Source organism: Staurois parvus, unplaced genomic scaffold (assembly GCF_062004578.1).
Source record: "Staurois parvus isolate SC_StPar_1 unplaced genomic scaffold, SC_StPar_1.0 ptg000503l, whole genome shotgun sequence".
In the NCBI taxonomy this organism is placed as follows: Eukaryota; Metazoa; Chordata; class Amphibia; order Anura; family Ranidae; genus Staurois; species Staurois parvus.
Genome location: NW_028318299.1, coordinates 2,524,131 through 2,538,133, shown reverse-complemented (window position 1 = coordinate 2,538,133; position 14,003 = coordinate 2,524,131). Strand labels below are relative to the sequence as shown.

Genomic DNA, 14,003 nt, shown 5'->3' with positions numbered 1-14,003 from the left:
AGTTGATTTGCTCTCATTTTGTGATGTATGGTTGTATTAGCGCCTTCCTATTCACGTTTTTATCAATGAAAAATGATCTATGAATTAGTGATGCACTGTGTCTCCAAAGCACTACTGGTGGGTTTTGTCACCTGGACTTCATCAGAGGCGCCATGATTGTGAATGTGTAATCACTGATAGACCGTCTACAAGATCATCTGATTGTTATATAATCTTTATTCAATTAGACATTGACAGCTTGTGATCAGGAGGCAAGAAAGCAACAATCCAGACATTGGATGTACAGGAAACTTGAGGTACTGTAACTATATGTTTATTATGTATTTTTTAATACAGATGCTATAATATAATACTGTATGTATTACATATTAAGTATTCTGCAATCATTGTGTGTATTTTATAAAAATTTTTTCACTATAAGTTTTATTGAAAAAGAATCAAACAATACAACCAACAAAGTACAGCGAGATAAATAACAGTTGCATGCTCACTACAGTTAATGTTTCAAAGCTTAGCTATTTATGTCATATCACAGATTAAACGTTACCTAAAACAATGGATATTATGCCATAATTCAGGAACATTTACTTAGTATCCTGTAATCATGAGGTCAATCTAAACAGAACAAGGGAATCCCATTCTAATCACAAAAAACAGGAAAGGCAAAAAAAAGAAACTGAAACAAAACTGGAGCACTAAGTCCACTTTTGGTTAAATATAATTTTTATATAATTTGTTATGTGAGGAGACAGAGAAGGAGGGTAGTAGTACAGTAGTTGTAGTAGTAATGGTAGTTGTAGTGTTGTGTGAACTTACCCTTTAAGGGTAGAGAAAAGGGCCAATCGCATAATTCTGGTATGGCAACTTTGAAAGTGAGTACAAAATAACCAGATTTTTTTTTTAAACCATGTGATAGTCAACATATGAGAGGCGTTCAAGTCAAACCAGGGATTTTGAGTTGATATAATAAAAGAACAAATATCAAGGAGTGGAAACTGCATTTATTTGTCGTCATCTTCCCCTGCTACATTTATACATTTATCCCAGCGTGTAACTAATGCCTGGAAAGCTTTGGCATAGAAAGATTTGTCAGTACGCCTGACCCATCCTAGGACAGCCGCCTTCACTTCCTCATCATTCTGTTCACCGTTCCCACAGAAAGATTTGTATCTTGTGCAATTCCAGGACAAATTATGGATCGATTATCCAGGATCAGGCATTCCATTCACTGAATGTTCACAGGAATGACTGCTGTGGGCTGGGAACCACCACGGCCGGGATCATCACTGATGTACATATGACCATCTTTGAAACTTTTACACCATTCAAATGTCTTACTGAGGCTGAGCGTCTCATCACCGCACTGTGCTTGATGTCTTCTGTAGATATCAGCGGATTTTACATCATCACCATGCAATGTTCCATGCACCAACACTGCAGTCTGCCATTTCATTAATGGTCTCAGGACTGTCCCGCGACAAGTGCGCCCCCTCTCCTAGATTGTAAGCTCGAAAGAGCAGGGCCTTTGATCCCCTCATGTTTTGCATTGTATTGGTATTGTTCTGTCACATGTTCTGTCCCCCTCTGTAATGTACAGCGCTGAGCGAACTATTGGCGCTTCATAAATACTGTATAATAATAATATAATAATAGGACACACTTGTCACTTACTATTGTGTGTAGTATCACCACGCTAACATCCCTCTTATACCTGGAAAATTACAAGTCCCGGTTTGACTTGAAAGCCTCTCGTATATCATTGAATGACAAATGAGAACAGCGCCTCTGGAACTCAAAAAAATGGCTGAATAAGGAATATATTCAGGGACAGCCGCTATCAAACCCAAAAAAGGGCAACAACCAAAGCAAATTATATATATACAGCTCTCTTCCCAAAAATATCTCCTATTTAGCAAAAGTGCTAAAAAACAAATATGAAAAAATATATATAATACATAGAATGCTATGTTTTTGAACACTTTTCCATACGTTGTTCTTTGGACACCTTCCCACACTTTTTTATTGTATTTTTTTTATATTTGTTTTTTAGCACTTGTGCATTATAGGAGATATGTTTTGGGAAGAGGGCTGTCTTTATATATAATTTGCTCTTGTATATCATTGCAGGTCAGATAACTGTTTCATCTGGTGTAAGATATTGGAACAAATGTGTCAAGTATTATAAGTGCAAAAGGTAACAGTAGAGGTGCGTTGGACATGGATTTTCAAATCGAAGTTATCAAAATTCGGACATAGTTGGCTGTCTTTTGCCCTGCTTGTTGCAATCAGTTGAACAATAAAGGCTTTGGATTCCTAAGGATTTTTCTTTTGGTGCTCTCTTTGACCTATTACACGTTATATAAGTTGATCCCTTCTAATCTTATTTATTAAAGAAAACCTATTCACAATTCAGTAAGGTGAGGTCAGACCAGTGCAAGATGAATTCTGATTGGTTGCTAGGAAGCCAGCAGCTACTGGCATCCTAACAACCAGTGACTTATTCCCGCCTTGACCCTTTTAGCTTTCAGTCTGAGGTTCCTGGCTGACAGATAATTGTAAACAAAGAGTCAGGAATGGTGGCTGACATCCGTGACCAAATATGGCCAAATTTGGTCAATGACATCAGCCTCCATCTCTGCCTTTATGTTTACAAACAAAGCTGCTGCCCCAGGGATCTGTCATTTGCCTTTGGGAGTGCGACAGAAGAGCATCCCCTCAGCATTTTTATTTTAACAGATTGGTGAAGGCGTTCATTGTGAATGACCAGGATCTACATCACTGTGATTGATCTATTTAAACAGTGGGACTTTGTTTTAACTTAAAGTACTTTTTCTAAACATGTGGTGTATTTATTTACTTTTTAATTTTTTTTTTTGTGAATGAGTAACTATGTACTAGGAACACATTTATGTGGGGGAGGGTAGATATCAGGGGTCTCCTTTTTTTAAAGGAGTAAATGGGCTTTTTAGAGTTCAGTAAGGCCACCACTCACAGATCCCTATCCACCGGGCAAGGAATGTGGGTAAGAGGCCCATAATAAGGGCATGTGACCCGGTATGGTTCAGGAGGGTGGTGCTCACAATAGTCCCTACCCCATTCCTGGCCTGCAAGACTACATGCTTAAATATGGGTCTGGTGTGTATTATTTTTTTGCATAAGGTACCCCCATAAAATCCAAACTGGAACATCATCAAAGATATGGGTCTAGTATGCAATTTTAGAGGAATCTCATGCATTTTTTTTGCCATTCTTCTGTAGGATGTACTGCAGTAAAAGTGATGATTTAGAAATAAAAAGAAAAAAAAAACCTTTTCTAGTAATTTCAATTTTCCTGCCTAGACCCCCCCAACAGTGACCCTCTGAAATAGACACCAGACCGTTGAGGGGTTTACAAAAAAAAAAATATAAGCTGGCAGGAAAATGTAATTTATTAGAAATGGTATTTTCTTCTTTGCAAATCTACATTGTAGATTTTCTCAATTTTACCCAACTTTTTAAGAGTTGGGTATTTTAATGTTTTAGTGTAAGCCCAAATCAGTGCCTCTCCCTGCAAAGTTGTATTAAAAAAAAACCCGAAACATTTTGCATTAGTCTATGTCCCCCCTTACAGTACCCAGCTCCCCATGCCTTTTTGGCTGAATAGGGTTTGGATTACTGTCCAAACTTATGCGAAGTTTGACAAATCTCTTGCGAACCAAACCCAGGTACATTCATCTCATCCCTATTACTCACCTTCTACACACTCCAATGCTGGGAGCTGGGTCCTCCTATGTCCTGTTTCACTGGCCCAGCATCATTCACTGGGGTTGTATTACCATGTCACCCTGGGCTCATATAAGAACATTGTAGAAAATGGTAGTGACATCAATACATGAATGTTCTTCTGAAGAACATTTAGGATCTTCTACTACCATCACACCATCACAGAGAGAAGAAGACCCTGGGATGCCCCAAGCCAGAATAGATCTTCACTCTTAAAAAAACCTGTACGTAGAGAGCCATGTTGGCTACCATTTCTAACCTCCCTTACCAGAAAAATTATATTTTCCTGGCTGTCATACTGGTCCGTGGGCTTCATTGTTGACCCAGAACATATATGTGGATCAGGAGATCCATCTTGTACTGGTCTGATTTTAGCAGAGAGAATTAGGATCACTGGTGGTGGAGTGCTGCAGTGAATAGGGAAATTAAAGAATTATTTTTATTAATTTTTGTTTTATATCCTTCAGATGAAGGGGGAAGGAAGTTATGTCCCTCTTCATGAATTCCTTCCCACCAGTTATAGAGACCAGGTGGCTAAAAGAAAGCTTTCTGATCACATGACTGCTGTGACAGCCAATCACGGTGGTCACATGATCAGAAAGCCCAAACCACCTCCTGGCATCTGACATCCCTTCAAGGGCCCAGAGGTGCCGGCGGCAAGAGGTTAAGATCTATATTTAGTGCAGCTGCTAATTAAGGGCTCTTTCCCACAGGTGCTCAGGATTGATAAAAACAGGTGGCTGAGCAGTGTTTTTCCCACCTCCCAGTCACCCATCCAAAATCTAAAATTATTGCTGGACAGAACTGTATACATGCCATGGCCATGATGTTTTGCTTCACAGCAGTGGCAACAAGGTGTGTAAAATTTGACAGGCGGCAATGCCTGTCAGACTTATCCATTGAAATCAAAGGGGCCACACTACAACTGTGAGGCAGTCTCACAATAACCAATTGTCATTCAGCAATAAAAAAAAAAAGCAAAAAACAGGAGTCAGCAGGTGTCAGTAGCACCTCCTGAATGATTCAGATACTTTTTAATACAATCAACTTAATCAACATGAAAATAGCAAGAAGACCAATGCCTAAAATTTGTATGGCATTTTCCCGGAATAAAGTTGCTATATGTTTTAGTAATGCAGGGTCTTTCAATGCCGTCCTCTCTCTGGAGAGAAAGCCAACATGGTCATCGTAGGTTGCAGCATAAGTGCTAAAACCACCCGACCTGTACATGTCCCGCTCCTGGACAAAAAAAAGTTTGTTACTATACATGATATTCACTGAGCAATCCGTTAGACATCCAGCAAAGTACATTTTACAGAAGAATGCATTTATAAAACATAAGTATGTAAAAGTGCAGCGCTGTAAGATCTGTCTAAGATACCAAGTAAAACACATAAATGAAATTATATATAATAGATTTTGCGTATTTTTACCACACCCAGAAATATCTATCAGCACATTGTATAATATTGATGATCACCTGAATATGGATTGTCACAGCTTCACGGACACTAATTTCTATATTTATCTACACTTATTATTGGCACTGTAGCACTTTGCAATAATTTAATCATTTAATTTATGTGTTTTACTTGGTGTTTTAGACAGATCTTACAGCGCTGCACTTTTACATACTTATGTCTTCTGAGGTTTTCTTTGGTTACCTTTATGTGCAATAGCAGCTACCTTTTAAGCGCTTGATGATTTTTATACGTCTTTATAAAACAGCCAAACATACAGTGACTTATATGTGAATGGTCTCGCCTGCAAAATATTTCATAATCCTATTCAGCCAGCCTTGTGTTCCTAACATCCCATCAACCAGCAGAGTCCGATCCTGGACCTCTTTATTGTCTAAACTGCAATTAAGCATTAGAACACGGCCAGTGTTGGAATGATGTCAGAATGCGCTTGGAGTCAGTCATTATGGCATACCCGGAGTGCGCCAGGATTGCACACTGAGCTGTGTATTTGCAGCTCAGTGTGCATCCAGAAGAAGAAGCTAGCTGAAAAAAATAAATAAATAAAGCAGTAGGGTGCCATTTTGTGGATACACACACACTTTATTTTAGCAAAAGGCATGAGTTACACCCCCAAAATCAATTCCAGTACGCTATCCACAGCTGAAAACCTGGCTAACTAAGAAAGCAAAACATGTTCCCCCCACCTGAACTATGCCCTATACCAACAACAAAACAAGGATGCCTTTCCCAAAGGATGTGGGGTACTGCCGGGTTGCGGGTTATGTTTTAGAATCCGGAAAGCCCCTTTTAGAGTAAGAGGACTTCCAGACACTGCCCCCCCCCCACATGACTGGGTAAGAGGTATACAGTACCCCAAGCTACCCATCCTCTCCTACAAAAAAGGCAGTACACACACACTGCAACAAAGTATTTTATTGAAAAATAGAAAAAAATATGTCCCACATTGTACATCCATCACGTATTCCAGTGTTTTAATTCCATCTTCAATCACCATGAACAATGATTCAGATGATACAAACATGACAACCCGCACATGAAGATCCTGCACCCATAACTCCTCTTGCCACAACTGACATCTTACTGGCCAGCTGCTGAATGTCAACCAGCTGACTGGTGATGCTGGCTGAGGTCATTGACCAAATATATATAGAAACAAGCCAGCAGGCAGTGGGATTGTGGTTGCTAGGATGCTGGAACCCGCCTATGTCATAACAACTAAGGACACTGTGCAGCCGCTTGCATCCTAGCAACCAATGACGCTTGTGGAAGTCATTTAATTAGCAGCTGCAATAATGCCAGCATTAAATGCATGATTTTTGCTGCATTTGCAGCCAGACGTTCACAGGGGTCAAAAAGGCCAAATCTGGCCATTTTATTTGCCTGTTCGCAAAGAGGAACATCCAAAACTTGCTGCAACCCAAACCTCATCCCTTCCAAGGTCCTAAAGGACCCAGAGAACCTGGTCCTAAAGGATCCAGAAGTCCCCTGGACTTGCAGTACATTGAATTTAGGTTATCCTGAGATAGAGATACAGTCTGTCTGTTGTTTGGCCTATAGTACTATAGTAATGTAATGACAGGGGATGCTGGAGGGTCTATTGATGCTGGCTGCCGGGGGATCTAGGCTGCTGGAGGGTATCTATTTTTGTGTGGGGGTGGGGGGGAGCTTTTGTTGCTGGGGAGTTCTATCGTTGCTGGTGAGGATCTACAGCATTTTTGCTGGGGGTGGGTCTTATGTTGCTGGATCAATCATTGCTGAGAGGGATCTGCTGTTGAAGGAGCGGTCTATTTTTGCTGGCTTCTGGAGGGTCTATTATTACTGGCTGTTGGGAGTCTGTTGTTGCTGGTGTGGATCTATTGTTGCTGGCGGCCTATTGCTTCTGGGGAGGTCTATTGTTACTGGCTGCTGGATCTATTACTGCTGAAGGGAATCTATGTTGATTAGGGGGCTCTATTGTTGCTGGGGGGTCTATTGCTGCTAGCTACAAGGGATCTGTTTTATTGCCTCTCTTGTTATCATTAACAAATTCCATAAAAATTATTTAGCAACACAAAATTATTATTGGTTCTGTATTCTGTAAAAGGGGTGGTACTGAGAGGTGGTTAGGGGGTGGAACCAAGGGACGGTGCTTCAAGGTGGGCAGGGGGCAGAGACAAGGGGAGACTCAGAATGAGGGAGTTCCTGCACCTATAGTATTCTCTAAGAAAAAAAGCTCTGCATAGGCAGGTAGCACTGTGGTCCTCTCTAGGATGTATTAGCTGCAAGCCTGAGACCTTGGGCATTTGACTGCAGACCCAGGGCCAGGGCCTAACATTGCCTCTGAAAAAAAAAAACTTTCAGGTAATTTAGACACAACAGTCCTGGTTGTTAGTACAATGATTGTTAACAATACAAAAGCTGATGATGAATTGTTGTCCCGTACTTACCCTGGACTTGCTCTGGATTACACTGTCCAGTCTTTTCTGCCGCTTGCTGTTGTCATTCTTTGTCTTCTTCAGCAGCTGGCTAAGGTGCATATGAACACTTCTTTCCTTACTTTTCTCAATCACTTTGTCATTTTCGGATCGTAACTCGTTTATTCGGTTCTCTCTTCTCCTAAGTTGCATGTTCATTTTTTCTTCTGTTGAAAGCAATAAAAACCAGGTATTTGAATTTGATGTATTATGCTAGACTAGACCCAATCAACCTTTCTATGATTTAATTTTAAAAAGACATTTGATCCATGGCCATACGACACAGTGCATTGTTATTTATTGTTGTATTAACATTGTCTCCATGTCTGTAAAATAAATGTTGTGTGAGAGGTACATTTAGCTATAAAACCTTTCTTTGAGTCGATGGTTGGCCAGAGACGTTGGCTTCTGAAGGTCAGAAGAGTCTTGTTACAAAAAAGAATGGTTATGGCCAATATCAAGCGATTTTTGTTACTTTACATCCTTCTGGATCATTTTTCATGGTGATTTACCTTCTTGTTTCATCTGCAGCTCAGACAGGGCCTGGTCAGTCCTGTAGATGGAAATTTTGAGAGCTTCTTTGGACTGTATAAATTCCTGAAGAATGAACTCTGCCTGTAAGATGTTGGAGAAGATTGATAACCAGTTATCACAAATTCATCTTTATCTATCATTGTACATCTGACCAGTGCATTATGTGAAATCTGTAAACATGTAAAGCAATTCCAAGATTGTAATCACATACAGTAATAACCTGATATTACAGTCCCGCTCTGGAATAACACCATTCCTTCCCCGACCCCCCCCCCCCATTCTCAACCCATGTTGATAAGCAGTTTTTTTCTCTTTACCACATGAAGCCAAATATACTCACCTAAGTCCCCCCTCCTGGTCCCTCACCTCCACTGGTTCCGGTTGGGGGGAACCACTGACCCAGCATTGCAATGCCCCATTACCAGGATTGGCGGTTCCCTACCATCTTCCTCTGAGGACATCATCCTTTTCTGGATCCTGAGATGATTTTGCAGTGGTACATCCACTAGGAAGTGCCTATGTCATGCAGGCACTGATGTGGATACTTGAAGAAGGACCACAAGCAGAAGAGGATAAGACTCGAGGTGGCAGAGCTTTATGACCATTGCCTAAGGCAGAGGTGTATATAACGGGAGACTGGGGGGTACGGGTGCCTGTCACAGACAGATCAGGCTGGTAACAGTAAAGCTGCCTTTCCTCTCCCTCTAACTGATCATGCTCTGATTCTCACATGTCTGCTCAGGATCTCCTAACCTAACTGGTAGCACCCCCCCCCCCCCCCACCATTACTGTGCAACCTGAGCAGGTGAAAAGAAAAAGCGCCACATTTTGGCAGCCAATGTACTGTTTCAACACTGTTTTTATATTCTTGTCCGCAGTTCCATTTTTTAAAAATTAAACAGCCAACGTCCAGATATTTTCTTTCAAGAACGTGACCGAACGGATGTCGCCCATGAGAAAGGGGCCTGACTGTGCAACCTGAGCATGTCTTTGTGAAATTGACCCTATTTCTTTTAGGGCCAGTTCACACTACATGCGTTTCAGTTGTGTTTTTTTCTGTATCCAAAACGCACAGAAAGTAGGTGATATGGTTTTCAATGTCATAGCTTGCAGTTCCAGTGCATTCCGGATACAGAAGAAGACATAGAACAGGCTGCATTTTTTCTGCACATAACTGTACTGGAACGCGGTAAAACGCATCACAAGCATGCCAGAACGCACTGGAATGCACCAAATACACACTGAAGCGCACACATCCCTATTTAAATAGAAGAAAAAGAGAGCGGGAAAAATGAACTGGAATGCATCAAAAACGTGCCAAAAACGTGCATGCAAAAATGCATCCGGAACACATCTGTACTGCATTTCTATACTGTGAACCGACCTTTGTTTAAAAAGACTATTGCATGGTACCTGCTGTATATTGTTATATACAGGTAGTGCAAATATGCAGAAGTTACAAATTATAAGTCTCTTTAGCCGCTTGCTGTCCAGGGCAACTTAGACACTTTTCACATACATGTTAAAATCAACATCTTTTGCTAGAAAATTACCTAGAACCCCCAAACAATATATTTTCTGAAAGTAGAGGCCCTGGAAAATGAAATGGAGGCTGCTGCAATTCTTTATATCTATATTGTATTTGTGTGGCCATTTATCAATGGCAAATTTTCAAGAATAAATATATGTAAATTAATTTTAAAATACATAAACGCAGTGCAATACTAAAACATAACACAGTGCAAACGAACCAAACCAAACCACCCACAGATAATACATACAATGCAAGCGTCGTCAGGCAGGCCGGGTCACTAACAAACGGACAGGTAGGTACAGGAGGAGCAGGCAGAGAGTAGTCAGGTCACGAGCCGGGTACAGCAACTAACGGGCAGGTAGGTACAGGGGGTCAGGCAGAGAATGGTCGGGGTCACAAGCCAGGGATCAAACAGGAGAAGTCAGCAGAGGTCCGGATCAGGCAGGGTCAGCAATGAATCAGTCAGACATGAACAGGATACAGGGGCCCATAGAAAAACACACACCAAGGCACAGACTGCAAGTCTGGCCATCTCTTAAATACACCTGCATAATCAGCTTCAGGTGTTTGGCTGACTACAGGGTTGAGTCTCTGATTGCTGAGAGCACCCGCTGGCCAGCCCTGGTACTGCAGCCCACAAGGCAGGTGAGTCCCACCATTACTGGCAAGTCCATTCCTGACAGTACCCTCCCCTCAAGGAGCGGCCTCAGGACGCTCCAAACAGTCCTAGCTGGGCAAAATGTTCCACCGCCCGGGTCTGGTAACTGGCGGGATATCAAAGACTGGCACATCGGGCTGGACTCCGGGCAGCGGCACATCGGGCTGGACTCCGGGCAGAGGCACATCGGGCTGGACTCCGGGCAGAGGCACATCGGGCTGGGCTCCGGGCAGAGGCACATCGGGCTGGGCTCCGGGCAGAGGCACATCGGGCTGGACTCTGGGCAGAGGCACAGGGCCCCCAGGCGGAGCGGCAGGCACCGGGCCCCCAGGCAGGGCGGCGGGCCCCCAGGCGGAGCGGCGGGCGCCGGGCCCCCAGGCAGAGCGGCGGGCCCTCAGGAGGAGCGGCGGGCACCGGGCCCCCAGGAGGGGCGGCAGACACCAGGCCCCCGGGCGGAGCGGCGGGCACCGGGCCCCCGGGCGGAGCGGCGGGCACCGGGCCCCCGGGCGGAGCGGCAAGCTCCAGGCCCCCAGGAGGGGCAGCAGGCACCGGGCCCCCAGGAGGGGCAGCAGGCACCGGGCCCCCAGGCGGAGCGGCGGGCACCGGGTCATCAGGCACGACAGCAGGCATCAGGTCACCAGGCATATATACAAATTAGTGCAGCGCTAAACAAAATGCCATAAAAATGGACATACCCTAAACTTGTGCATAGAATAATATATTCTACATAAATATAAATGAGAAATGCATGCAAGGATGACCCCCTGTCAATCCCCTATGGGGAAACAACGTGACCATATAACTAAGGTGATAAATAATCATGCAAAAGGACAACACACTGCAGCAAGTGATAAAGTGATTCAATACAGTCCACTTCAAACAAAAAACAAAAAACTGTCCACTTCAAACAAAAAACTGTGTGATTCTTCAAAACGTGATAGTGCCACTGGTGCCACAATCCTACAATGGTCTGAGTGCCTCCTCACCTCCCCACACTGACCACAAGGGCCAATACGCCTTGATAGTATATAGGGTATAACCCTCAGGTGTCAGCCGATCTCAGATCCACAGGAGATTCCACCTCCAACACTGTATTTCCAGAGCCACCTCCAGCCGCTGTAAATGGTGGTAGTAAACCACCATGCGATGTTCAGAGACACAAAACAAAAGCTCCCATAGCGTGATACTGCAAATTTTATTATGTGGTATAGATACAAAATTCCTACTCACATTTCCACAGAAGATAAAAACATATAGCAAGTCCTCATGTGATCCCTCTCATGTGAGGGATCACATGAGGACTTGCTATATGTTTTTATCTTCTGTGGAAATGTGAGTAGGAATTTTGTATCTATACCACATAATAAAATTTGCAGTATCACGCTATGGGAGCTTTTGTTTTGTGTCTCTGAACATCGCATGGTGGTTTACTACCACCATTTACAGCGGCTGGAGGTGGCTCTGGAAATACAGTGTTGGAGGTGGAATCTCCTGTGGATCTGAGATCGGCTGACACCTGAGGGTTATACCCTATATACTATCAAGGCGTATTGGCCCTTGTGGTCAGTGTGGGGAGGTGAGGAGGCACTCAGACCATTGTAGGATTGTGGCACCAGTGGCACTATCACGTTTTGAAGAATCACACAGTTTTTTGTTTGAAGTGGACAGTTTTTTGTTTTTTGTTTGAAGTGGACTGTATTGAATCACTTTATCACTTGCTGCAGTGTGTTGTCCTTTTGCATGATTATTTATCACCTTAGTTATATGGTCACGTTGTTTCCCCATAGGGGATTGACAGGGGGTCATCCTTGCATGCATTTCTCATTTATATTTATGTAGAATATATTATTCTATGCACAAGTTTAGGGTATGTCCATTTTTATGGCATTTTGTTTAGCGCTGCACTAATTTGTATATTTACTTTCACACTTTTTGGTTAAAAGAGGGTGCTGGCTGCTTAGTTAGTTTATTCATCTGAAGCGCAGGAGGTTTCTATATATTTTTGTCCATTAGGTCACCAGGCATCAGGTCATTTGGCTCGCCAGTGGGCACCGTGTCATCTGGCAAGGCAGTGGGCACCGAGTCACCAGGCACGACAGTGGGTTCCGAGTCAACTGGCATGACCGCGGGCACTGGGTTAGACATTGGATCGTCTGGCTCGACAGCGGGCATCGGGTCATCTGGCGCTGGATCGCCTGACTCGACAGTGGGCATTGGGTCACCAGGCATGACAGCGGGCACTGGGCCATCAGGCATTGGATCGTCTGGCTCGACAGCGGGCATCGGGTCATCAGGTACCGGATCGTCTGGATCGACAGCGGGCACCGGGTCATCTGGCGTTGGATCGTCTGGCTCGACAGCGGGCATCGGGTCACCAGGCATGACAGCGGGCACTGGGTCATCAGGCATTGGATTGTCTGGCTCGACAGCGGGCATCGGGTCACCAGGTATGACAGCGAGCACTGGGTCACCAGACATCAGGTCATTTGGCTCGCCAGCGGGCACCGTGTCATCTGGCAAGGCAGTGGGCACTGAGTCACCAGGCATGACAGTGGGCTCCGAGTCAACTGGCATGACCGCGGGCACTGGGTCAGACATTGGATCGTCTGGCTCGACAGCGGGCATCGGTTCACCAGGCATAAGGTCATTTGGCTCGACAGTGGGCACCGCGTCATCTGGCAAGGCAGTGGGCACTGAGTCACCAGGCACGACAGTGGGCTCTGAGTCAATTGGCACGACAGCGGGCACCGGGTCATCAGGTAACGGATCGTCTGGCTCGACAGCAGGCACCGGGTCATCTGGCGCTGGATCGCCTGACTCGACAGTGGGCATTGGGTCACCAGGCATGACAGCGGGCACTGGGCCATCAGGCATTGGATCGTCTGGCTCGACAGCGGGCATCGGGTCATCAGGTACCGGATCGTCTGGATCGACAGCGGGCACCGGGTCATCTGGCGTTGGATCGTCTGGCTCGACAGCGGGCATCGGGTCACCAGGCATGACAGCAGGCACTGGGTCATCAGGTACCGGGTCGTCTGGATCGACAGCGGGCATCGGGTCACCAGGTATGACAGCGGGCACCGGGTCATCAGGTTGGATCAGTTCATCAGGCTGGGTACAGACATCAGGCTGGGTATTGACATCAGGCTGGTTAGAGACATCACGCTGAAGTGCGGGTGCCGAGGCACCAGGCTGAACCACGGAAGGCCGGTTCTCAGACGGCAGGCTCACCGGTTTGGATACTGGCAGGATGGTATTGGTTGGAAAGAATTTTCGCTTTTTTCTGGTTTTAGTTACTGGAGCACTGCAAGTAAACGCAGGTCTGCAAACGAATGGAGCAGCTGAGGACAGAGAAGAGCTGGAAGATGGAACAGAGGAGGGAGCAGTTGCTACAGAGGACTTCTTTACAGGGTTAAAGAAAGGATAGGTGCAGCGAGTGGGAGCAGAGGACTGATATGTGGTAGTTAGAGTATACTGGGCAGTCACTGGGGGTGCTGTCGGGGATGCAGGAAGAGTGCCTTGAGTGGAGGAATGATGTTGTAAGCTGACTGAGGCTGGGTGCAACAAGTCTGTCCATG

At 44.7% G+C, this 14,003-nt stretch overlaps 1 protein-coding gene and 1 long non-coding RNA gene across 2 annotated transcripts in view; both read right to left on the bottom strand.

Annotated features, from left to right (window-relative positions):
• Positions 1-198: 198 nt before the first annotated feature.
• LOC149452000 (uncharacterized) lies at positions 199-8,158 on the bottom strand. The gene is made up of 2 exons (XR_016314964.1): positions 7,673-8,158; positions 199-5,001 (listed from the first exon to the last, which is right to left on the bottom strand). It is a non-coding gene; the product is annotated as an uncharacterized LOC149452000 (long non-coding RNA).
• Positions 8,159-8,181: 23 nt separating this feature from the next.
• LOC149451999 (guanylate-binding protein 3-like) overlaps positions 8,182-14,003 on the bottom strand; it is a 64,093-nt gene continuing 58,271 nt past the window's right edge. The window contains exon 8 of the mRNA XM_089689943.1: positions 8,182-8,314. Within this exon, the coding sequence (XP_089546069.1) occupies positions 8,198-8,314 (117 nt within the window). The 3' untranslated portion in view covers positions 8,182-8,197. The remainder of the gene's footprint in view (positions 8,315-14,003) is intronic.